We start from the raw sequence: 26,918 nt of genomic DNA on the forward strand, positions 1-26,918 counted from the left end.
TACAGGGTGCTGGGCCTGGGGTGTGGTCACTGTATGTCCTGCCTAAATGACAGAATACTTAACTCAGAATGTTTCAGGTATTGAAGTGGTAATTATTTTGTTTGTTCCTTGTTTGTATCATGGTAAAGAAGTCTTGCCTTCTCCCTGTTTTTGATTGGAATATACAAAGCATACTCCATGAAAAATAAACACGGGTAAATTCAGTACTCACTGGATTGCCCTCCTGACTATATTTTATGCCTCTGTCCTTTTCTTTTGTGTCTGTTTTTTTTTTTTCTGTCTAACATTTCTAATCCACATGCTCCTATCCTGGAACACACGAGCCCATCAGTGCTGGATCCCGACAGATGGCCCTCAATGTAGGGCTCACAATAGATGTTGCTCCAATGTGGGACCCGAACAGATGCTGCCCAGATGTGTGGCCAGTACAGGTAGAGAACGTGGTGAATACCACAGATGAATAAGGTATCACAGGTGTAGAAGTATAAGGTGAGCACTCTAATAAATAATAAATGTGGAAAGGCAGTGATATCAGGAGTAAAAATTGGCTATACTTGTAGATATGGGATAAGGAAATAGTATTCATCTGTGTGTACATTTACTTGGGTATATTTTCTAAAGTCAGGAGAACTGGGGTGCAGCAGTAAAAAGTACAGAAATTTTCAGAGTTTGCAAAGAGTTTAAAATTCTCCCTCCCTCCCAACACTAGTGGCATAGCCACCACAGATTTTGGTTTGCTCCTGGGCTTGGGCAAAGGAAAGCATCAAGGCCCTGCACATCTGCTTCAGAGCTTGGGGAAGAGAAAGCTTGCAGTCCCTCCTAGCAGACCAAGCCTTTGGCCACCACAATGGGGTCGAAGGTGACTGCCCACACGTCTTGCATCCAGCACATCCTCCTAAGTTTACAAGCAGCTGATGTAGCTGCCACTGCTGCTCAGCAGGCAAGGGAGTGAGTGACTGTGCCATCCTGCCCCCTTGGGGTTTGCCGGCCCCATGGCCCCAGCTGTATCCAACCTGCTCCATGCAGTGTGTAGCCAGAAAAATGCAGGAGACAGGAAATTTTGGAGAGCTGTGCCTCCTGTGGCTGGCATCCGAAGCTGGCTGGTAGGGAAAGGCTAGAGGCTACATGGTCCAAGAAGCCTGTATGGGTGGGTCAATAGCTTCTAGCACAGGAGAGGATGTAGGAATTCACCTAATTTTGTGAGTAAAAGAAATCTGGAAATTGGAGATTGATACAAGATTTAAGAAAGGAAAACAGGAATACTGAAAACAGTGTGGTCCCACCTGCCTAAGCATCCAGCCACCCAAGCCTGTGCTGCAGTTAAGTTTGGCAGCCACTGCTGGCCTCCAGCGGGACCCTCCCAGGCCCGGAGGCCTCCCAGTGCCAGTTCCCAGCAGAATGACAGAGCTGCAGAGAGTACAGCTCTAGGTCCACCCGTCCAGGAATCTGTAAAACTGCAAATGATACCTGTCACCCAGTGAGACTCTTGCAGCTTGGATGATAGCTTACAAACTTTGAATTACTTTCAGAGTTATTAGGAGATATCCAATGGTTATAATCCTACATAAAGTTGTCTACAGGAGACCTTGAGCCCCTCAATGATATTCTTAAGGGGAATAGTAATCCAGCAGACATATTACAGACACTACTAGACAAGTACTGGTAAAAGGAGAATATGCAATACAAAATGAGCAGGTACATTATATTAATTATGATCAGTCTTGGCAAGCATATATTTTACCTACAAAACTTACTTCCACAGAAGTATCATGGCAAAATGGTTCTCTTTTATGGCTACACCTTCCTGTTTCACCAGTCAAGATATTAAACCCCTATAATGCAGCAGTAGCTTGTTTAGTACAGAAAAGTCAGATGGAATCTAGGTGACATTTTGAGAGGTAACCTAATGTGATTAATGTTCCTTATACTAAACAACAGGTTGATCGGTTATTTTAAAATAATAATTCTTGGGTAATTGCATTTGCTCATTTTTTTGGTCAAATTGATAATCAGTTTCCAGCTGACTGAGTGCTACAATTTGCACAACTGCATTCCTTTATTTTTCCTAAAATTATAATGAAGGATCATTTAAAGGATGCCATGTTAATTTTTATAGATGGGTCTTCTAATTAAAGAGCAGCATATGCTGTTGAGGGTAAAGGACATATAGTGCAAACAGGTAAGGCCTCAGCTCAAATAGTGTGAGCTGTTGCTGTGGATATTCCATCTTGTTGCAAATAATACATTTAATTTATATACTGACAGTCATTACATATTTAAAGTCCTTCAGGTAACAGAAACTGATCCCTGCATTGGAATTAGCAATAGTCAAGCTAAAATATTGTTTCAGCATATTCAAGATGCCATTCAACAAAGAAAATTGCCATGCTTTGTGGATCATATAAGAGCACATTCAAATCTTACTGGCCCACTGGCTGAGTGTAAAGCTTTAGCTGATAAATTTACTCGTTATCTCAACTCGAGCTCGCTCAGCAATCGCATTCTTTACATCATCAAAATAAAAGTTTAAGAAAGAAAACAATTTGGATTAAAAAGAGAAATTGCTCTTCAGATTGTTAAGCAATGTGATATATGCCCGCAATATTTACGTGAATTTTATAAGGGAGCAAATCCTCAAGTCCTGCTTCCTAATCATTTACGGCAAATGGATGCTACTCATATTGCAGAATGTGGTAAAGTAAGATATATGCACGTGACAATAAATTCAGGATTCTTAATGGTTAAGGCACAAACTGGGCATGCCACTAAACATGTGATAACACATTGCTTAATGTGTTTTTCATATATGGGAATTCCTAAAATTATAAAGATGGATAATGGATCTGGATACACTGGTAAATCAGTTCAGCAGTCTTGTTCCCAATGGAATGTTGCTTATAAACCAGGCATTCCTTATAATCCTCAAGGACAAGGAATTGTGGAGCGTGCCCATGGCTCCTTGCAAACAACTTCAAAAGAAAGGGGGATTATACCCTCAGTCATGTTCTTTTTATTCTAAATTTCTTGAATGTGGATGCCCGTGAACAATCTGCTTCAAATAGATTTTGGTGTGATGGCACTAGAGTGAACTTCACTAAAGCCAAATGGAAGGACCCTTTCACTGGATTATGGAAAGGATCTGAATCTGTTTTAATATGGGGCCGAGGGCATGTTTGTTTCTTCAGAGGAGAATGAAGCTTGGTGGCTTCCTGAGCACTTGGTGTGGTGTTGAGAACAAAGAGTGCAAGCCCTGATGGCAGAGTAGCTGCTGAGGCCTTCCCAGAGGAGTTGGAGTGAGAGATTGCTGAACCTTGTTCCTGACCTGCTGATGTCATCATGCTGCAGTCTGAGAAGGAAAGGAGACCGTGGTAATGATTGGTGCTTCCCACTTCTCTGATAGATCTGCGACACAGATTTCCAGACCTGAGTGATTCCTATTCACTCTGGAGCCAGCCCAAGAATGCTGGCTGAATGTTTGACCGTTTATCTACAACTTGGGACAAAAGTTAACTTTGCCAGTATGGTGTCCAATCTGTTATTGAAATAGAAGACTTGAGAATTGGGAGCTCAGGAATTTCCCCTCTCGGGTAAAGAGACTTGTTAAAGCAATGGAATCCTATTATGGAGGCGATATGGGACTGAAAATGGTAAGGAGTGGCATAAAAGTTTTGCTGCTACTGAGAGACGGGCAGTTCAAACTTCTCTTTGGACATTAGAAGCAGCAATGCAATTGGACTACAGGAGAGGAAAAAAACTCATAGCTCACATCCATCACAGAAATCTTTTCTTGTTTTTTTGATCAGAATGAAGTTAAGAGAATTATAATTTGATAAATTATGTGTTTATTCTTAATTTTCATACAAGTATTGACATGTTAATGTCTGTAACTACTGTGGTTTACTATGAAGACATTGATTAGCAAAAGGTTAGATCTTACCTGAGAAAAACTTGACATAATACCAATGAGTCCTTATATTTGATATGTTTGATAAGACAAATTTGAGATTTGATGCAGCTAAAACTGCTAATGACATCCTGGACCAACTTAAAAAGGCCATCCCAAGTTGGTTATCCTCTACTCCTTTATTAAGAGATTTTTATGGCCATAGGAGCATGCACATCGCAAAGCATTATGTACTTGCCTATTATTATCTAGTTATTTGTGAACTCTCTTGATGGAAAGTTGGCTCAGAAGTGCATGGCATCTAGTTATGTGTTCTCCCTTAAGCCTTTATACACAGATGCTGGTAGTCAATGAAGGGTAAGATCTTTTCCTCTCCAGGAAATCTACGACAGAACGTGCATGATAAAATGTATATATTAATAACAGGTAACTCTGGAAGGTAGAAGGAGAAAACCTAAGCCAGACATAGTCATCTGTCCTGTAGTAGAAGCACAGGCTTTAATAAATAGATTAAATTGGGGGATATGTTTGGGTCCATGGATGTGGATTTGTTCCACCTTGACCAAAGGTCAGAGAGTTCAGGGCCTATTTTTGCTCTTTCAAGGTTATGATAGTAGGAGTTTGACCCAGGGTATGGATACCTACAGGATGCTTGGTCTAGGGTGTGGTTGCTGCAAGTCCTACCTAAACAACAGAATACTTAATTCAGAATATGGTTACTTAATGTTCCATGTATTAAAGAGTAATTACTTTGTTTGTTCCTTGTTTGTACCATGGTAAAGAAGTCTTGTCTTCTCCTTTTGTTTTGGATTGGGGTATATAAAGCATATGGAAAATAAACATGGGTGAATTCGTTACTCACTGGGTTGCCCTCCCAACTCTTCTATGTGTTTCTGTCATTTTCTTTTGTGTCTATTTTTTCTGGCTAATATATCTAATCCACACGCCCCCTACCCTGGAATGTGAGAACCCATCTATGCTGCACCCCGACAGATGGCCCTCTACGTGGCACTCATGACATTTGGTCCTTTCTCTGATTTCAACAGCTACCCATGTTCTCACTAGTTGTCCAATAACTAGAAGAAAAGCATGTGATGAGAGGGAAGTATCTGTAAGATAGTTGTGAATCTCTACTAAAAATAGGTAAGAATATAGCACACCTAATATTCCTTTCTACCAGGTAACACAACTAAAAGGAAAAACAATAACAATTACAGAGAGATAAACTAATGAAATACATAGGGGGAGATGGGTAGCAATAATGTTTTGAAGAGATACAACAGATTCACTAAACAACTGTTTTCTCAACGATATGCCTATGAACCCAACAACTATTTTGTCACCAAAACTTACCACATGATACTGCTATTGTTCCTGTTTTCTTCTTCTATGACATAGATTTTTCCAGAAGAGACTGAAAAACTAATCCAACTTTATTACATGCTGCTACTACTATGCTGATGGGACAAAAAGTGTCAATTAAAAGTTATTTTATGTGTGTGTGTGTGTGTGTGTGTGTGTGTGTGTGTGTGTGTATGCACATGCATGTGTGGATGCATAGATATAATGTGTGAGTAGTGAGTATCTATGCATATCTAGAGAACAGAAGAGCATATCACATATCTTTACCATTCTTCACCTAGTCTTCTGGGGAAGGTCTTTCTGTACTTGTGGCTTGTTTTCTTAGTTAGGCTGAAAACCAGTCAACTCCAGTTATCCTCTGAGGCACGGTCTCTCCATGACCCTGTGACTTTAACTTCATTAGCTGGCCTGGAAGCTGGACAGTCTCAGTCATCCAGTCTCTACTGCATCTGAGCACTGGAGTTAATACCTGGCACATGTAAGGAATACCTGGCTTATTACAAGGGTGTGGAGTCCTTATGACTGTGCTGCACACATTCTTGACTGGTGAGCTTTATCTCCAGCTCCCCAAAGGGCAAGTTTGTTCCTAAGAACTGACTCAGAATGATTAAATACTCTTAAGTTAGGATTACACCATTTGATTATCCCACCAGAGCTGTATATGTGTAAACCAGGTACAAACATGTACCACAAATATCAGGTGACTCACTTTCTGTGGGATGTCTTTCTGTGTACTGTGAATATGTGTTGTTCTCATTCATTGATAAATGAAGCTGCTTTGTCTTATGGAAAGGCAGGATAGAGCCATATGGGAAATCCAAGCAAAGATACCAGAGAATCAGTGTAGAGTTTGGGAGATGCCATCCAGCCACACAAGGAACAACATGCCAGTGGACTGGTAAACACCACAGCCATGTAGTAATACTTAGATTAATAGAAATGTGTTAATTTAAATGTAAGGGGTAGCCGGTAGTAAGCCTGAGTTATCTGCCAAACATTTATAATTAATATTAAGCCTCTGAGTGACTATTTTCAAAGTGCGTGAACCACCAGATAAGAAAAAATCCTCCATCTATATCACTTGTCTACCATCTGACATGTGTGGCCTCTTGACTCCAAAATTTCCCAATTGCTTTTAGTTTCCTTTTGGGTCATTTGAAAAAGCTGTTTAGTTTTCTATCTCAGCCAGTGACACTTAGATATTTTGGACCCTTGACTCAATGCTACATTAGTAACTTCTACCTGAGGCAATCACATACATAATATATACAAAAAATGCATGCTATCTCTTTACAGCTATGAATCACTTATGATTAGAAAGCCTCTATATCTTGCTTTTTGTTTGTTTGTTTGTTTCCAAGTCAAACAAATTATATCTTGACAGGTATAAGAACAATAGTGGCTTGTACCTATAATCCCAGGACATGGAAAGCTGATTACAAGTTCAAGGCCAGTCATATAATTAATTAAAGGGTACCCTTGGTTGTAAAGTGATACCTTTGTTTTTAAAAAGGAGTAAAACTAGTAGTGTTTTTTTAATAATTCTAAGTTAGGGAGAAAGAAATTAAGATATTAATAACATGCTTTGTCTGAAAATGATTTACCTGAGATCATAGGGATGGAACTATTTCTCTTCTTTTTCTCATCTAATACTGATTTTCTCATGCAGCATTGGCAGTTAATAGAAAGAAATTTTATATTTTTACATTATGCATAAAATCACATAACTATGTGACACCTATCAATTACATATAATAATTACATTGTGATTAAATATACTAAGTTGTATACATATGTAAATATAGTTTTGTTATAGAGATTTCTTAAGTTGGAGATACAAAAGCCAAGGAGTCAAAGGGGCACATCCAGATGGCACTATTTCAAATCATTTTAAGCAGTATCAATAGTGAGCCAGAGGTGACCCATTGGTTGAAGAAAGGCTTGTTATTACTTGTAGTCAGGTAACGCTATAGACGGATATTTATTAGATACCCCCAAGAGTGCCTTTTCAGAGCACCATCTACACTGGCGGATTCCCAGTATGTTCCAGATTTTAGCATCTCCCTGTGGACTTTACCTCAGAACTCATATATCTACCACTGTGGCAATGTAATCATTTCATGGTTATGCCATGAAACATACACCTACTGATATCTGGGGCTGGTAGAATGGGACTCTCTTCTGGATTCCTTCCTTCTATCCTCAGATGCTCTGCCTCTGATTTTTATTATTTCCCTTATTGCGGATTTTTTTTGCCCACAGTAGTCATCCACTCTCATTTCTGTATTGCCTCTTGCTCATGTATTTCCTGCTCAATTACATGTAGCTTCTCAACTGACTCAAGATAAGGACTACCCGTACTTTATGTAATGTTGCTTCTCTAGAAAGTACCTAAAGTTGAATCTTTCAGAAACGGTGCAATTTGTCGAAACCCTTACTAGCAAAAAATACACTTATATATAAAAAGCTCAAGTCTCATTACAGGAAAACTATTGATTTCTAATACTCTACGTAAGCAGTTATTTTGTTTTTTTCACTCTACTATCTAATATACACCCAAGGGTAGAGTCCCCTTAAGTGACTCCAGTTTTGAAGCAAAACCATTTTGAAGCAGAAACATTGTTTCTGGATTGTTTTCTCCTATAAAACCATAACAAAGGCTGCACTGACTCCCTCCAGCTTCATAACTGATATTTTTTAAATGTTAACAAAATCCTAGGATTGGGCTAAGTGTTTGTGTTGTACAGATGAATCCATCAAAGACTAAGGCCTGACAAGCTCATGATCCCTGAGGGGAAAAAAAAGATCAACAATAAAAAAAAATAGGGGAAGAACAATAATAGATGCTCATGTAAACGGAGGGAAAGCAAAAGAAAGGTAGGAAGTGTGAGTGAGATGGGGAGAGCCCAGAACAGAGACAAGAACCTGTATCTTTAACAACTTGTGAACTGTGTAAAGACAAAAGGGAGAATAAACACAGTTTTTAAAAAGTAAATGAATGGGAGCGAAAGAAATAGAAGTATAAACATTAGAATATTCAAAGGGAAATTTGAAAACTCTCCTATTATATACTGATATTAAATATGAGTATTAGTAGTCAAAAAATGTAGCCAGGAAGGCCACTAGAGATAAAATTGGAAAATGACATGTGTGCAGGACAGAAGTCCAGATTCTAGCTGATGATGCTGTAATGGTTAACCTTGTTCACCCATTTGATTAGATATGGAATCAGCTGGGACACATGATTCTTGGTGGGTCTGGAGAATGTTTCCTTGGAAGATGAGATGAGAGGGGAACATCCTACTGGGTGGGAAGCACGTCTCCAAGAGGGCATTGATACATAAAGAGGTCAGAGGGAAAACCAGTGTTGATTTTTCCTGTAGGCCTTCAGTCTTTACTGGTGTTACTTTTGATGAATATTTCACTGACATTAGAACCTACCGTCTTCAGCCTTCCAACAAAGACTAGACCAGCAGCTCCCTGACAATGTTCCAGGCTTTCAGTGTGAAAGTAGAACTACCAGGTTCTCAATCCCTCCAGGACATGGCCTGTCTGATTACCCATTCTACAGCACGTAGGTCAATCTATTAAATCGCCATTGTGATATACATTCACTTTATCAGTTCTGTTCCTCAGTGACAGTGGTTTTCAACCTTCCTAATGCTGGACACTTTAATACCGCTCCCAATGTTGTGGTGACCCTCAACCACAACATTATTTTCATTGCTACTTCATACGCATAATTTTGGCACTGTTATGAATTATAACATAAATATCTAATAAACAGGACATGTGACCCCTAAAGGGGTCCTGACCCACAGGTTGAGAACCACTGCTCTGATGACTCCTTCTAATCCAGGGGCCTATGGTAGCTAGATGACCTAGTGTTAACTCACTGAGAGGTTTGTTTCAAACAGTGGTACCAGCAACAAGGCTAAATGGAAAACTACTAGAGCTAAGAGAGAGACCTATGATCAAAAGGAGAAAGCAGCCTTGAGGACCCAGTACAGGTACAGCAGGACTGGAAGAAGGTGAGGCAGGAAAGAGCGAAGATGGAATGAGGAAGGGTTTTGACGAGCTGCAAGATATGGAAACTAACTCAGAAAATAAGATTTTCATTCTTTTTGTAACTATGATTAATAAATAACAAAGGTGGGAACGTGTATATATTTACACTTTTTTTAAACAAAGTGATGATGTTGTGAGTGTTAGAGATAACTAATTTAGTTTTGATAGTGCTCAGGAAAAAAAGCAGAGTGAAGATAAAAGTACAGTGAAGAACAAAAGCCTAAAAATCTATATTAAGTGATTCCAAATTAAATAAAATAAATGGATGAAGAAACTGTGGAATATATACATATTAGAGAGGGAGAGGGAATGGAGGGGGGAGGGGGAGGTAAATGAGAGGTGGGGAGGAGGTAGAAATTTTTAATAAAAAAAAGAAAAAATATATAATACAAGTCAATGTAATCACTCAATGAAAATAAAAAAATGAAACCAACAAAAAAATGTGTCCAGTAGCAGTGAGGAGAATCAAGGAAACAAAAAGCAAAATACACACACACACACACACACACACACACTAGCAGCAAAGGCAGGAGATGCTTCCAAAGAAAGCAACAAGAAAGAACCAGAGGCCTCTAGAACAAATATCAAATGAAAACAGATGGGTTTACTGTTTCCTGTTCCCAGGTCACCTTGGGCAGAGGACATTTATCCAACTGAAAATGAAGAGCCAGCTCCAAGAGGGAGCAAAGGAGACAAGACACAATAAAGTTAAGACGGCCTCCCTAAATTGTGCTCTTAGAAAGTATGAATGAAAGAGGAAGGTGGAGGGAAGCCAAGAGAAGCAAAACTGGGAAATCACACTCAAGCAGTAGGAATAGCAACCCAGTAGCACAGAAGACCCAGCAAAACCAACACGGGGCCTCTTCTGAGATGAGACCGTCACAGGCTGTGGCACTCTTTTTTGCTCTTGTTCTTAGCATGTGCCCTGCGGGAAGGAAGTTGCTGTGAGACAAGGACCCGAGATCCTCAGTCTAATAACCCTTAATGAACAGAAGTCTGGTCAGAACCACATCAGTGAACCGGAAAGCTAATTCTTCAGTCTCTGTTGATCCTCAAGGTGCCCGCAGTAATAGCTCACAACTTGATGTTATCCTTTGCAGAAACCTTAAGCACGCACACCCAGCCAGGCTGCCTCCTAGATTCTTAACTGAGAAAAGACGAGATAGTCACTCATAGTTTTTATGCTGGTGTTTTTGAAATGACTTGTTATAAAGGAAGATACCATCCACAAGGTGTATCTTCCTACTTCACTTGGGTCTAATTATCTTCATCTCTTAAGAGGAAGCCTTAGTATTACTATAACTTGTTATGCCATGTTTGGTTGACAGCACTGGGAGGCCTGATATTTTCTGAAGGGAAACAGAGGCGTGGATCTGGGAGAGAGGAGAGATAAAGGGGAGGGACTGGGAGGAAAGGAGGGAGAGGAAACTGTAGTTGGGGTGTAATAGATGAGAGAAGAATAAAGAAAAAATAATAAAAGAGCAAGCTCTGTCCTCCCTCTATCCCTCATTCATCATACTTTACCTTATTATCCTGTTTTTCTCTTTTGTACAAATATCTCTTTTGCACAAAATACTATTTGACATTTATTGACTATATGTCTCCCCAAAGTAAAGTAGCTGCCAATGGGGTTGATTCCACCTTGTTTGCTGATGAGTCTAAAAAGAGACTGTCACTTATTAGGAGTCAAAGAAGGATTTGTTGAAAAAGTAATGATGGCCTGAAGATGATCAACACTTCAGTGATGAAGAAGATCAGAAACAAATCTAGCTACAGGCATCCTAAGATACAGAAGGCTGTAGGAGTCACCAAAGGTCGCAAAAATCCGTAACTGTAAGCAGAGGGAAAGCTATGCTCAAAGGGCACAAGCTCCAGAATATAACAGCTTTGTGGAGAACAGTTCTCTTGGTTCTGTACACAGAAGGAAGTGCCTGCTACCCTAATGGTACACTTCTTTCCCAGGTATCACAGGTATCATGCTGATCACAACCTGGCAGTTCTGGGGCACTCCACTTTGCTTCCAGCACCTTCACAAAGTGTGACCCACTTAACCTGCCCACATTTACTGTAAGCTACAGACTGAGACCTCTAATATCACTGAGCCTTCTTCTTACAAGTTCTAACAGCATTTAGCTTTACAAGTCCCAAGTCAGTTTAAGGCATTGCCCTACACCTACTGTGCCTCCTGCCCTAGTGAGACGGTGGGACAGAACTAACGGGAGATCACCAACTCTAGTTGGAATGGGACTGATGGAACATGAGACCAAACCGGACTCTCTGAATGTGGCCGACGGTGGAGGCTGACTGAGAAGCCAAGGACAATGGCGCTGGGCTTTGATTCTTCTGCATGGACGGGCTCTTTGGGAGCCTTCTCAGCTTGGTTGATCACCTTCCTGGACCTGGGGGGAGTTGGGAGGACCTTGGTCTTAACATAGAGTAGGGAACCCGGATGGCTCCTTGGCCTGGAGAGGGAGGGAGGGGGGTATGGGTGGAGGGGAGAGGAGGGAAGGGGGAGGAGGAGGGGAGGAGATGGAAATTTTTAAATATAAAAAAATAAACCATATTAAAAAGATAAAAAAGATAAAAAAATAAATACCAGGTTCCTGACCTTCTCATTTTCCTCGTACGACTTGTGCTCACACACAGCTTGTCACTACACTTTACTCATCCTGCGTCTCTCAATCCCTTATCACCTCTTCATCTCCCTACAACAGTTCTTCATGTTTCTTCCTACAACTAAATTGTCAGCCGACTCTCCACTGGTTTCCCCACCTTAGGAGATTCCTGGCAGAGAGCAAGCCCCGTCGTTAACGTTACCCAACATATTTTCTTCACTGACACAAAAATACTATTAAAACAACAACAACAGAAACCTCATGTCAGGCCAACTCAACAGTTTAAAAATAAAATTGGTACCTAGGAATCCATGGCCTTACAAAAAAAATTCTCTGTCTTCCTGGAAGTCACTCTCTGTGGATCTGTCTCAATGTTCTAGTTACCCTAACACATCTAAAGATGTTATACCGTCTATTCTATCACCATCTAATTATCTTCAGATCTTGGAGATCCCTCCCCAGGCACCCTAGCAGGACCAGATCTTGGTTTATACATAAAACTTCCTTTTTCCTGTAAAGTACTTTTCACATCACAACTGTAATAGTTAATTAATAATTAAACATTAACTAGTAGATTCATGTGCTTTAATCAATAAATCCCACAAAGTCAGAAACTGTTTCATCTCACTGTAACACCTAAGCATCAAGCCAAAGACGTAGCAAGCACTTGTAAAATATCTATTGGATAAATAAGTAAGCTTCAAGTAAGTTGTTTTTTAGAAGAGAAACTGACTGGTGATCTAATTCTTTTACTCATTCTGGTGCATGGTTAAATATGTGTAGAGTTAGGAAGGGATGCTGATTTAGTTTTGCATGTTTGTATACAATCGGAACAACATGGCAGAAAGAAGGAATCATGAGAAAAGACATCACAAAAATGAGAAAAGCCTAGTATTGAGAGGAGGAGCCACAGCTTGGGGTGCCGAGCCGGATGACAAGTAGGAGACAGGTCCAAGATGCAACCCAATGTCACAGGCACCACAAAAACACTGGAAAGGGGCAATTGAGTGAGACAATGAAAGAACTTCGAAATAAAGCAGACATTTCAGTTGTGAACTCCAGTCATTTTCATAATTCATCCATTAACAAATCAATGAGATTTTTTATACTATGTTAGAAGAACAAAGTATAAGTCATGGAACTTAGCCATTTGAATCAGAGACAAGAAAACATTCCAGAGGAAGGGCAGCAAAATGAGTATGTATAGTGCAATTTCTAATTGGTCTTAATAAAAGCCTGGAGTCAGATATTAGGAGGTGAAAGATCAGAGAAGAAGGGCAGCCAACCACTAGTTCTTACCTCTATGAAATCCTCAGACCGAATGGGGGATCCTGATTCTACAAATTTTCAGAGTGTCTCCTTCTGCCTCATATTCCTCTCTCCACCCAACCATATCCCTTCCTGTTTCCACCTCCCTAGGGTTGGTACTTTGTGATTCCCAAGTACTGGAATTAAATGTATGAGACACCACTGCCTGGCTCTGTTTCTGTTTGAGACTGGATCAATCTAGTGTAGCCCAGGGTGGCCTTGAACTCACAGAGATCCATCTGCCTCTGCCTCTCCAGTGCTTTGCAGGTGTGTGCCACCACTGCCTGACCTCTATGGCTAATTAGTGACTCGTTCCACACTCCAATCCTCATGCAAGCTTTATTTGTTACAAACAAAACATCATTACAGTATTGTTCAAAGGGAGGAGTGGATTCAAATTCTCTATTATTTCCCGTTGTTTGTGGTGTTTTATAGAAGGAAGCACAGGTAATTTTATAAACAGCTTTTCATACACACTATGCCACACAGTTAAGAAACTGTGCAACACTGATATGTCAAGTCTCATTAAATATCACATATCTTAATCCAATGTCCTTTCACAACAAGAGCTATTATAGGCAGGCTAACTATGGCTATAGTCAAGGCTGTAGCTGATCTCTAATCTTGGGGTTTCCGGAAAATAATTCTCTGCTCTGCAACAGAAGATCATTTGTGAAATTCTGTCTGAGAAAGCTAAGAGGTACCCAGATGTAGGCTTCATGGAAACTAAGCATATTTTAAAAATGCACTGATGGACAGGTATTGTCTCTCTAGAGATCACTGACACGATTTCAGTTAATTGGCACAATCACTCTTTGTTTTCTGTTATGGAAGGGGGTGCTTGTTGGTCCCGGCTGCCTAGCCATGAAATAATCACACAGAAACTGTATTAATTAAATCACTGCTTGGCCCATTAGCTTTAGCTTTTTATTGGCTAACTCTTACATATTATTTAACCCATTTCTATTAATCTGTGTATTGCCAGGTGACAGTGGCTTACTGGCTAAAGTTCCTACTAGCGTCTGTCTCTAGCGGCTCCATGGCATCTCTTTGACTTGGCCTTCTTCCTCCCAGCATTCAGCTTAGTCTTCCCTGCCTACCTAAGTTCCACCCTATCAGGCAAAGGCAATTTCTTCCATTAATGGTAATCATATTACACAGAGGGGACTCCCACATCAGTTTTCTGGATTATCATTTTCTCTTTTAGACTGAGTGGTGTAAGCCAAGAAGTGGCTAGACTAAGGACATAGTTCCTTTGTGAAAAAAGAGTGGAAAACTTGGCCTATGGATTCAACAATAATTCTGTCTTACTTATTTTTCTTACACACCTCCATTGTGTACCTCCAGATGTTCTGCTGGGTACTGAATAACACCTGTGGAATTACCAATCAGTGATCTTCATGTGAAAATTCCACATAACCAATTCAGCATGGGTGTTATCAATCTACCACCAGAGAGATTTTTCCAAATACTTTGTGTGTTATTTTTCTCCACATTTTGGTGAAAATTTAATTTTACATGGTCCTCTTGGAATACCACTCTTCCCATTCATCTGCCTGGTTCATATACCAAAGAGATAATTGAAATCTTGACAAAGTTACAGGGAACTAATAACAAAATTGAATGTGATGACTATTAAGAAACAATATCTTCAAAGGCCAAGTCTTCCTAGTGTCCAAATAAGACTTCAAATATACTTTTCTATAGAAGTGCTTAATATGCACAGTGCTGCTGATCTGAACTGCACACTGCTCCTTTTATTCAAAAGGATTTCATAATGACTAGACAAACATTATCTTCTTGCCAAATCATTGTGGCTATCTGTGAGATGTTTCCTGGGAAGACTGCCAGCATGTCTTCAGGCAGAAGGATGTTGAGAAAGTACAAGAGTCCCACTTATAAGAGATGCCTCTTCTCCTCAATAATGCCAAAGAAAACATTGTCTCGTGAGCGTTATAGTTTGTAATGTCCTTGAAGAATTCAACTTAAAATGTTTTTTCTTAAAAACTATTTTTTTCAGATGTCATGAATTTGTGAATGCTGTAACAATGGTGAATTGAGTATCACTAAAAATTAAACAATTCTTATTTTTGTAGAATACAAATTATATTTGCATTGGGTCACTCTGAATAACTAAAGCCAGCCAGAGGTTTCTCTGATAGCACTATATGACTTCATTTTTTCCATTTACCAAGTTATCCTGACCTTTTACCTGAGATTCAATGTCTCACGAGATTCCCCTTTTGGAAGATTAGAAGATGATATTGTGGGAATGTTGACAGCAAAGCAGGAGACGACAGTCTATAAGCCAAATCATTGCATTTCCACACTACTACCAGGACACCAGAAAGCATGTTACTACTCTCTCGGGTCCCAGGTTTATAAAGCATGAATTGTGAAGGTGGCAAGTTATTTACACTTCATAACCTAAATATCTGCAGCTGAGGAACGAAGACCCAAGGTTCAAAATGAAAAAGGTTGGTAAAGTAAATTGATCTTAAAGGAAAACAGTCTGTTAAGTTCAAGAGAAATGAACTCTAGACTCACTGAATAAAGTTCCCTAGTATGTTGTGCCTTTCAGTCAATATTTGTTGAATGGCTTTTTAGGCTTAAATCTTGTAGTTATTTGTTTTTCCCACCAGATGGCAACTATGTATGAAAAACAATATTTTTGTTTTTTAATCCTAGAATCTGATTCTCAAAACTGTGAGGGAACTAGAAGTTGTAAATTCAATCACCTTTATAAAATTTGAATTCCTTCTCCATGCTTCCCCACCACACCTCCCCTACCATCACCACACAACCACCTTTCCCCCCACTACCCCACCCCACACCCACATACATCACCAGCACACCACCCCCAAACACCCCACTCCACCACCACCCCACCACCCAATCACCAAAACCACCACCACCATGGAGATAATATTCAAACATTTATCAAGCTCCTTAGAGAAAGTCAGACTGAGGATGGTGAATAAACCATTGGTCAGGACTACTCAAACCTCTGTTTCCAGGGGCAACATTCTCCCCTTAGCCGATATTTTCCCAACTAGTTCTAACCTCCAAAGTAACAAAGAAACTGTACATTTGTCCCAAGACCATGCTACAAGTATTTAATGGCAATCAACACACTCCTCTGGTTTCCAGGCTAAACAGGCCTCGGGGGTTTCTGAGGGGACAAGAACATCTCCTCACACTTCTGGCTCTCTTCACAGCACACAGCTGGTTTTGTGTGAATGGGATCATTTCTTTCAGGTCTGTTCTAGTCTGCTTTCTGTTGCTGTGGTAAACACCATGACTGAAAGCAATTTAGGGAGGTCTGGGTTTATTTGGCTTAGATTTCTAGGTCACAACCTATCATTGAAGAAAGTTATGGCAGGGACTCAAGGAGGAACAGACATATGAATCATGGATCAGTACTGTTTATTGGCTTGTTCCCATGACTCAGGCTCAGCTAGCTTTGTCCCATCCAAGGGCTAAGCAGACCAAACCTGCTCAGCTACCAAGATCAGATGAGATCGTGTGTATTCAGAATGCTATGGGTATGGACTCTGCCACTAGCATTCTTAAACAATGCAGGACCATCAGTCCGTGGTGTTATCAACACTGGGCTAGGTAGGTCCTGCCATACCAATAAAAAATTACGAAAATGGGGCTGAAGAGATGGCTCACCAGTTAAGAGCACTAGCTGTTCTTATAGAGGACCTGAAGTTAATTTCTGGCACCTACATGGCAGCTTACAACCTTTTATAACTCAAGTCAGAGTTGATGTGATGCCCTCTTCTGGACCCCATGGGCACCACACACACTTGCTTCACTGACATACATGCAGAGAAAACACACAACACACATAATCATAATTTTTTTAAAATTTCAAGAAAACACCCTACAGATATACCCATAGGCCATCTGATAAGGGCAATTCCCCAATTAAGACTCTTTCCTGATAGCACTTGTCTGTGTCATATTGACACTTGAAGCTAAGCTGTTCAGCTATTCATCTCTTGGTAATAACTTTCTATAAAACAACAACTCTATCTTCAGTTTTCTGTGACCATTTTGCTTTCCATAGATCGTATAATTTATCTAACATAGCAAGGATATTTTCTGCCCACTAGAAAGTGAGCCCCAACAGAGAACTGACTGCTGGACTGGCAGCAGAGAACCCTTCAAGGAACCAGTATTTGCTGAATGGACCCATGAGCCACCAACAACAGAGGGAAGAGCTCACAATCAAGGGAAGAGTAGTGATTAATTCCTACCAGAGAGACAGTGCTGTTACTCATGAAGTCGAAGACACCACACACTTTCATCAGGCAATTTACACTCCCAGTGGTGCATTTTGCACTTATTTGAACTGAACACCAGCCAGTATGTATGAAGCTAGGACCAGGGGAAAGTTTGCATGATTCCCTTCTGAATGTCATCTTTGGCCACTGTTTAAGTATTCAAGTATCTGTACAAGAGAGGCTCCTGTTGCTTTAACATTCATGCAATAGCGGAAAGGTTTATTTCGGCTCAGTTTCCTAAGTCTCAGTCTATGGTCTCTTGACTGTGTTGCTTTAAGCCAGTAGCCGAGGAAGAGAGAGAGAGAGGAGTGGGGGGAGGAAGGAGCGAATAAGGGTGAAGGAGAGAGGGAAGAACAGGCTAGAGTCCCAGGATCCCCTCCATGGGCATGCCTACCTGGCCCATGTGGCCTCTCCTTCCTGAAAGTGACGGCACCTTCCAGCAATGCCATCAACCGGGGACAACACCTACACATGAGTCTTTAGGGGGACATTTAAGATCCAAACCATGATATCTTTTGGTTTTGTTTGTTTTTCGAGACAAGGTTTCTTTGTGTAGCCTTAGTTGTCCTAGAACCTTCTCTGTAGGCCAAGCTGACCTCAAACTTAGAGATCTGCCTGGCTCTGTCCCCCAAGTGCTGGCATTCGAGGCATGCAACACCACACCTGGCTCCAGACCATAACATCTTAAGAACCCAGTACAAAGGAATTGGAAAGCATCCTCTTCTATTATTAGTGGTTGCAGAATTGACTATAATGCTCCATTTTGTTTTTGCGTTATTTTCTATCGTTCTGATTTGGAAATTTCAATCCGTCTAAAATCCATTAATTTTCCTCACAACTTCCTCAGCAGATGTGAAAGTGGTGGCGAATAAAGGAAGCAGCGATGTGAGCTGGAAGAAGCATTTATATGCATAAATCAGACCAATCGCACACTTGAAATGTGCTTAAAGTTATCTCAGAACTTGCGGCACTGATAGCAACTGCTTTAATATTCATAATTGCTTTCACTTAATATTAGTTCTGATTACAAGTGTATGATGAATTCTAGCTAAAAGGAACAGACCCTCTGATTAGATGAGATTCTTTTTTTTTTCCTCATTTTTTTATTCAAGATTTCCATCTCCTCCCCTTCTCCTCCCCCCTCCCTCCCCTCCCCTCCACTCACACCCCCACTCCACCTCTCTCCAAAGACGAGATTCTTAAATGTGCATCAGAGCCAGTGGAGGACTCCCTGAAAACATCCAATGGATCACCCAAGATTTCTGACTGCATTTACCTAAGTGAAACCTAAGCCAGGGGGCGGGGGGGGGGGGCAGGTGATGCTGATTGCTGTTGCCACAGTGGGACTCACCATGGCTCTGAGGTGTTCACTGGGGACAGAAAATAAATTCAGGTGACTTCATAGAGATGACACATATTCTTTTCGAAAAGAAGATCTGTGTTTTATGCCTGAACTTAAAACAGCCAATATCAAACAGCAAGGGAATTATGAAAATTGCTAGTCTTTCGAACTTCATTGAGAAAGGCACCTCACATCAAAAGCTTCTGAGTAAATAAGTGTTTTTCACAGAAGAGCTGCCAGCTCCTCAGTCGGCACAGCGCCGCCAATGTCTTTAGTTGGGGTTTCTCTTACATGGTTCGCGTTTTCAAAACTGCACTCATGCTAATAGTTTCTCTTTTGCTTAAACGCTGAAGTATCAAGCTAGTTGTCGTGTAGAGGTTAAAGCAATGAGCTATGGAATTATTCTAAATACAAATATAGGGCTAACATGAAAGTGGCAGCATCATGTGAGTGCTCCTGACATCCTGATCATGAGAACAGAGACACCAGCGGACCGTCAAATGGGACTGCAGTGCAGCTGCCCATGGTGGATCAACTTCAAGACCTCCCCAGGTTACACGGATAGAACACCTGCCTAACGGGCATCAAGGTCTAGGTTCAAGTCCTAGAAATAGGGAAAATAAAGAAAAAAAAAGAATAGGGTACTTAGTGTTGATGACAAACTTGCAGTTTCTGTGATGACTGCGTGAGTTCCTACATAAGACATGCACAATTGAATTAAATGTACCTGGCAACACTATAGAACTTCTTCCACCATCCCTAGATTACTTGCCAGTGGCATCCAGGCTACAGTATAGATTTGAAGCATTGGAAGTCATGGACGGTAACAAACAGGAATACTATGTGGAAAGGCAGCCAAAAACAATATAAAACAGGAAATCATCACAATATAAGTAGAATGTGAGTGGAAATTTGTGAGTTAATCACACCTTACTACTTACCATGTATCATTCTTTGGCTGTCTAAGTTTAATTAAAATGAATTTAATTGGGCTAGAACTACATTTCTAGCTCGTTATTATCACTTAGAAGTTCTATTGTTTTCTCGATTTGGCATTCTCTGAGTTTCAATAGATATTTTTTTTTTAACCACACATTGGGCCATCTGTTGGTTTCCATTTTGGTGAATGTTACCATTATAACCTGGAGGCACCCACCAGAAAAGCGATGTCATCCCTTCCTCTTCACCCTTCCTCACCTACTCCTGACCCATCTCCACCTCTTCTGTTTGATTGGTGTATTGCTACAATGATAATACATGAAAATGAAAATGACAGAAAGCTTTCAAATCAGTGTTGCCTTGGTCATAAAAAAAAGGAATATGGAAACATTTGTACCAGCAATTAAGAGCATGGTATCTTGAAGGTAACTCACCCATTTGCCTATTATTGAATTGGTGCATTCTTGAATAGAATTGCTTATGCCAGTAACCAACAGCATTTTGAATGAACTGTCTTATCAAGACCTCAAACAAACCTGTATTGGCCATTTGAACTTCTTTATGAAACATTTGTTCCCACTGCTCCCTCCTGCAGAATGACATTATCACATTTTCAGTGTTTGTGTGCGCACAAACCACCGGTGTGTGTGTGTATAAACCACCACAGTGTGTGTGAGTGTGTGCACAAACCACCATAGTGTGTGTATGTATATGCATGACAGGAGAGAAATATATATATATATATATATGTATGTATGTGTATATATATATATATATATATATATATAGAGAGAGAGAGAGAGAGAGAGAGAGAGAGAATGTGTAAGCTATAAGGTACCTTTTTGGAGTAGGTTCTCTCCTTTTACTGGGGTTCCAGGGAACAAACTCAGAGTGTCAAGCTTGATGCTTGATGGTATGAGCCTTTACCCACTGAACCATCTTGCTGGTGCTGAGAATTGCTTTTCTAAGCCCAAAGGTATTTCTACTTCAAATATTTTCAGAAGGCATTTTTCGTTTCTCCAGGTGAAACCCATCTCTAATTTCCAGAAGCCTATTTTAATTCTTTTCAGTGAAACTTAAGTCTTTCTAAATTGATACTTGGATTTCTACATATATATATTTCATAAATTGAAATCAAGTAATCTCAAAGGAAATTAAATGTCCGAAGCTCTTTGTCATAGCCCTATGCCTAGATTTCCAATCTAGAGTACAGCTAAATTCCCCTGATCAACTTTGTAGAGATTGGAGCTGCGTCTAAGTCTAGAGATTAAGTAGGAGCACTGAGCCTTTTAACTCTTCACCGGGTTATTTGGATATGCAGCCTGGGCTTAGAAATACAGCACTACAGAAAATGGAGAGGGGGATTCAATGGTTATGAATTTTTAACAGGAGCAAAGATCTTGTGAAAAGCAGATAATAAGGATCCACTACGACTCAAATAATAAGAACCTGCTGTGGAACAGAGGTATTATAAGCAGGTACTTTGATTAAGAGTAAATGATACTATGAAAACAGTTAAGGGGAAGCAAGACATGGTACCTGGATGGTAAAACAACTTGAAATTTGAGTCTGTGTCATGCTGGAAAAGAACTGGAGGAAACGGAAGCGCTGGCGGCTGAGGGAGACCTCCGTTAAAATGAGAGTCAGAAGCAAGCCTGATGGAAAGGTGGGGATGGGGCCAACCGGATTTCAAGCGGATATGCTGGGACCGGTGCTCTAACTTGGCAAGCTTTCAAAGACAACAGAACTCGATATGTAGCAAAAACAATGTTAATAGGAGCTGGCGGGATGAGCCAGACAGTAAAGCAATTGTCATACCAACATGAGGACCTACATTCGACCCTAGCACCTGGGGAAAAAAAAAACAAAAGCAAAAAACAGAACCATAGTCTACCCTTCTAATTCCAGCTGGGGAGGCAGAGACAGCAGACTCTTTGGGGCTTGATGGATGACCAGCCAAGCCAAATCAATGACCTCTAGGTCCACTGAGAGACAAGTCTCACAAAGTAAGGGGAAAGCGATTGAGAAAGGCACCTGACATCCACCCCTGGCTTCCCCATGCAGGTGCACATATATGCAGCCACCTATCCCCAAGCCCCTCTCCCCGCACCTCACACGGAGCAGACAACCTGCCGAAATAGAGATGCAATAACGAAAGCAGGTAAGTTATTAAATCAGTGATCGACATGACGCACCTAAGCTGATCGGGCAGACAGTGACCTGGGGAGAGCGGTGTGATAAGTTGGTTATAACTGTGTAAATGAGATGCCTGTGATGACATATTGGAAGAACAGTTTCAACAGTTTTGGGTTGGAAGATCATCTGCTTCTCTCTATATAACACCTCCTCAAACAAACCCATCTTTTGCTGAAAGCCAGGAATGTTTTAAGATATTCTTATGACAGCACATGCAATAATTTCTAAACAGTTAAAACCTAAACACTGAACATCGCAGTAATTACAAAAGAAACAAAAGCATTTTTAAAATTTCAGGTGGCGCTTATTGGTGAAGAATGAATTAGAAGACTGAAATCTCTATCATAATGATTGCTACTCAGAAGCAACATGGGACGACGTCGCCTTTGCCTCTCACAGTCCCCAGGCTTTGATAGTCCTCTTCTTGGTTCCCGTCTGTTGTTTCAATAACCAGATGTCTGGAAAGAGATCACTTTAAGTACACAGTGTGCTCATCAGGCCAGGCGGGTCCCTGGCTTACTAGACCTTATGAAAGGCTCACTCTACTTCAAAGTTATTGACCAGCATTTCTTTCTAGGATCATTACGACCATTCTACAGCAAGACACAGTGATATTACCATTGCAGCTTATGTTTAATGAGTGCTGTTCAGTCATGAGATCACAGGGAAAACTTGTCTCACTAATGACGAGAAAAGAGATTTTATTTTCATTAAAAATATCAACACCCTACTCATCATGGGGCATGGGGGCAGGAAACCACACACTGACCACTGAAGAACACTAAAACTTATAAAAAAAAAAAAAAAAAGAGAAGAGTATCAAAAGGAAACTCATTCATATTGGCATTGTGCCAAAATACTATACCTTCCAGTTCCATATCATCAAGAAAAATATATGTTATTGGATCCAATACAACATGTAAAATTTCAACTACAACAAATACTTAATATCATATAAATATCTAATAGAGTGGTGCTAATTCCAGGTTACTAAGCTCACAAATAAAATAAACTTGGCATAAAAGTGCTTTATTCATTTATTTACAGCAACTCACTAGAAGGGCAGGGCCGAAGCTGCTGTTTTGTTTTGACTTAGAGAGCGACTAAGTCACATTGTCAGAGACACACAGAGGCACTCAGGGCCCCAGTTCCCAAGTTCACAGACCCAACCCTCCTTTCCTGTCTCCTATGTTAAATATTTACTGTGCATACTAGCAAAAGACACCTTTTATGTAAGTGAACAAATGGTAAGTTCTTAAACCTGGGAGTTAAGCCTAAGCTTGACACTGATGGACAAAGAGGGGGTAAGAAGAAATTTGAAGCCAAGAAGATACAGAGGAGGAAAAGGAGAACGGAGTGGCATTCTGAGCAGAAAGGATAAGAAAGTCCCCCCATGAACTATGCCTATTACCAATAAGGACCTCAAGTAAATATGTGAGGCGCTATAATGATCTAGAACTTTGGGTGCAGAAAATGCCACAGTACCATACATACAAATTTCAAGTTTTTTCTTTTTTATTTTTTTGTGGTAGTGTTTGTGGTGCTGGAAATGGAACCCAATGCCTTCAAGGCCTTGTACAAATATTCTACAATGTACCAACCCAACATTTTTACAGCTTCACTGAAAACCACTGGAGCCAACCCATCAGCCCCAGCTCCCGGTGGCCAACATATAGTCTACTGATGACAGCTCATCTATTCTGCATTCAGTGATCCAAGAAGAGTTGCTGTAGAGTCCTCTGGGTCCTTCTCTCTCATATGACACCAGGTACTACAAGGAACAACTTTACTGTCCTAGGAAAAACATGGAGACACTGAAAATTCAGTTTTTGCTAAATCCGTCAGTAAACCTGGTATTATGTGTGACCAGCCGACAAACTTTCCCAGGGTCAGGCACACAGAGGCCTGTATGGAACAGGAAAATGTGGCCTCCTGGCATCTGTCCAAGCTCTGCTGTATCTTGGCTCTCCTGGCCCCGCAGGAATGCCCTTCCTCCTTTAATACTTTCTACTGGGTTGTGTCTGCAGCCAAGCACTGCCCTTCTGCATGGAGCAATTCACGAAATTCATACTCACCAGTCCTCTCTAGCACCGCCCCAATAATTCAAACTCCAGTAGTGGCTGCAGACATTTCAAAGGCTCATTGAAATTATGCTAAACTACTATGAGAGTCAATATGAATTCTATTGAATTCTATACTTAAATCAAAATTTGCTATTTTTGTCAATGTGAATTTGGAAGTAAAATTTCAGAATCAGTTTCCATTATTTCTTACAATGGGAATAAATAGCTTAGTTTATCAGATTAAAATGTAACATATAAAAATATCTATACTTTATTATTCCTAAACTCACTTATCAAAAAACCTGAGAGCCTTCTCAGCTTGGTTGATCACCTTCCTGGATCTGGGGGGAGTTGGGAGGACCTTGGTCTTAACATAGAATAGGGAACCCTGATGGTTCCTTGGCCTGGAGAGGGAGAAAGGGGGGTATGGGTAGAGAGGAGGGGATGGAAGGGGGAGGAGGAGGGGAGGAGATGGAAATTTTTAAATATAAAAAAATAAACCATGGGCGAAAAAAAAAAACCTTTGAGTGCCACACACTCTGCAAGACTTCATCCAGTGAGCACAACTGACAGGAACCCACTATGTCAGAATGGTCACCCCACATGGTCTCCAAAATAAGCTGGCATAGTTTAAACATTTTCCTTAAAGACAAAAATGAAAAAAAAATCTAATTGCTGTTTGGAATGAATCTTCTGGAAATTAAATGTGACAGGACAAAAGAACACAGAAATTATATAACTTTATTCAACAAATTGTGGTCATATAATACCTATACGTAATACTGGGCACTGGAATATGTACTTTTCATAGAGTTTTAGTACTTTATTTCTAATTTTTTTTGTTATGTGGACACCTGCTATATAAAACTTACTGTTCGAAGAGACCTCTTGATCAAGGATAAATAAAAATTCTATATCACAAATTTTCATTTCAAAAAATGAAAAAACACTGCAGCGTAAGGATTTCAAATTACTATAGTATAAATTTTACTATTGCTAAAACATGAAAGTTAACTGATGATTTCTTATAAGAAAATATGCAAAAATATATTAACAAATTTCTTACCAAAATAAAGCCATGTATAAACACATAAATATAATTTAGGGGGGAGTTTGACTCTGGTTTTAACACTGGTTAATTAGAAACCAACGCAGGCACACTCACAAGAATAACACATTCAAAAAAAGTTAAAATTAGCAGAGGTAAAAAGCCATAAAATCCTGTCAGGTTTTCTTTCCCCTGTATTTGAAGCTTGACAGTGAATTTGGAAAATCAGCAGACAGCAAATGACACACACACACACACACACACACACACAAAAGCACTTCAGACAAACTGCTTTGTCGGTGTGAGGGCCTGATTTGACAAGCAGGTTTAATCCACTTGCTCAAAGGTCAAGCTGTCCAAGTGAAGGATGACCAGTTTCCTCTGCTGCAGGAGGGTGGCTGCCAGTGTTTGCAGCAGTAGTGTGCTCCTGTACATGGGTCACTTTTCCCGAAGTTCTTGCAGGTGGAAGTTCATTATTTGTCTCTTCTTCCGCAGGTAAAAAGGTTCCAGGCAGTTCACTTGCCATCAGAACTTGCAGAGAATCTGTTCCATCCTCAATGTCCATTTGAATCCCCAGAGCTTTCAGAATATCACATTTGCACATGGGGCATGTGCCATGGGCTAGAATCCAGGGGTCGATGCAGTTCTTGTGGAAAAAATGGTTACAAGTGAGAATACGAACTGTATCGTTAGGTTTATAGGGCTCAAAGCAGATGACGCAGCTGTCCGCATTTGGATGGACTTCCTCATCGCCCTCTTTCAACACTCGAATTTGCAGCTGGCCAAAAGCTTTCTTGAGTTCTCTTGCTAACCGCTTCCATCTCCTGTCCTCAATCCTTGCCACCCAAAGTCTCCGAATATGATAAAAGGTGAAATATGCCAAAGTAGCAGTTGTGACGATCATAAAAGAGACAAAATAGTGATTGAGCCAGATGATATGTTTCCTCCCCACCTCGACCATGACTGTGATGTGAACTCCCTTCCGGAGCAAATTCAAAATTTCCACGCCTTTCAGGTTACCAATCATAACTACAACGGTGTCATCAAACGCCTGGTGAGACATGGGGAAAACCTGGTTGCCAGTACCTGGAAAGTTATAGATGATCACTCCTCTGGCTCCGTTCTCAGATGCCACCTTAATTTTCTGCGTGAACGTGCAGCCTCCTCGTTCAATGAGTGCGATCCACGGCTCATTGTTCCGCGGCCGCTTGAAACTGGTGTTGGGATCACAAGCGTTTTGAGTTTTCCCCTCTGGTGGGGCAACCACTCCTGCTACTCTCTTCAAGCTGGAACTTCTCCCGAAGACCCCAGTCTCGCCCAGCTCTGACAGCATACGGTTCCCCACATGAAATGAGATGTTCATGTAAGCCGTCCAAACTGCACTTGCTGCGCAACAGTTCTGACCAAGGAGCCAAATGAAACCGAATTTCAGAAGCCAGAAGGATGCAGCGCTGTTTGGCCAAGTGCCAGTGTAAAGGAGAGTCATCTCTGCCTTTCGCGAATGACTTTAAGAACCCACCCAAACAGAGGGTGTGGCTTCCACATCTGCTGACAATCAATTCCAAACGAGGAAGGAAAAAGTATCTTCTGGGTGAAAACAAGATCCGCTGTCTCCCAACATGGTCCAGCAAGAGATCTCCAAAGATGTCTTGAGTTTCAGATGTTTGATTGGAGAGAAAAACTTTAGATAGTAAAGAAATCCCTGTCTTACTACTGTAACTTTGGAAACTGCTTACTGTGGTGGCATGAGGTGATTGTGACATAAAAGACCAAGCAGCCAA

At 40.6% G+C, this 26,918-nt stretch overlaps 2 protein-coding genes across 9 annotated transcripts in view; both read right to left on the reverse strand.

The window, feature by feature from the left end:
• The window catches only part of Cadps2 (calcium dependent secretion activator 2), a 510,179-nt gene that overhangs the window by 311,582 nt on the left and 171,679 nt on the right, over positions 1-26,918 (reverse strand). The gene's annotated exons all lie outside the window — the stretch shown is intronic.
• On the reverse strand, positions 25,478-26,623 carry Rnf133 (ring finger protein 133). The gene has a single exon (XM_038320982.1). The coding sequence runs from the start codon at positions 26,621-26,623 to the stop codon at positions 25,478-25,480; it is 1,146 nt and encodes a 381-aa protein (XP_038176910.1).

Source organism: Arvicola amphibius, chromosome 2 (assembly GCF_903992535.2).
Source record: "Arvicola amphibius chromosome 2, mArvAmp1.2, whole genome shotgun sequence".
Classification (NCBI taxonomy): Eukaryota; Metazoa; Chordata; class Mammalia; order Rodentia; family Cricetidae; genus Arvicola; species Arvicola amphibius.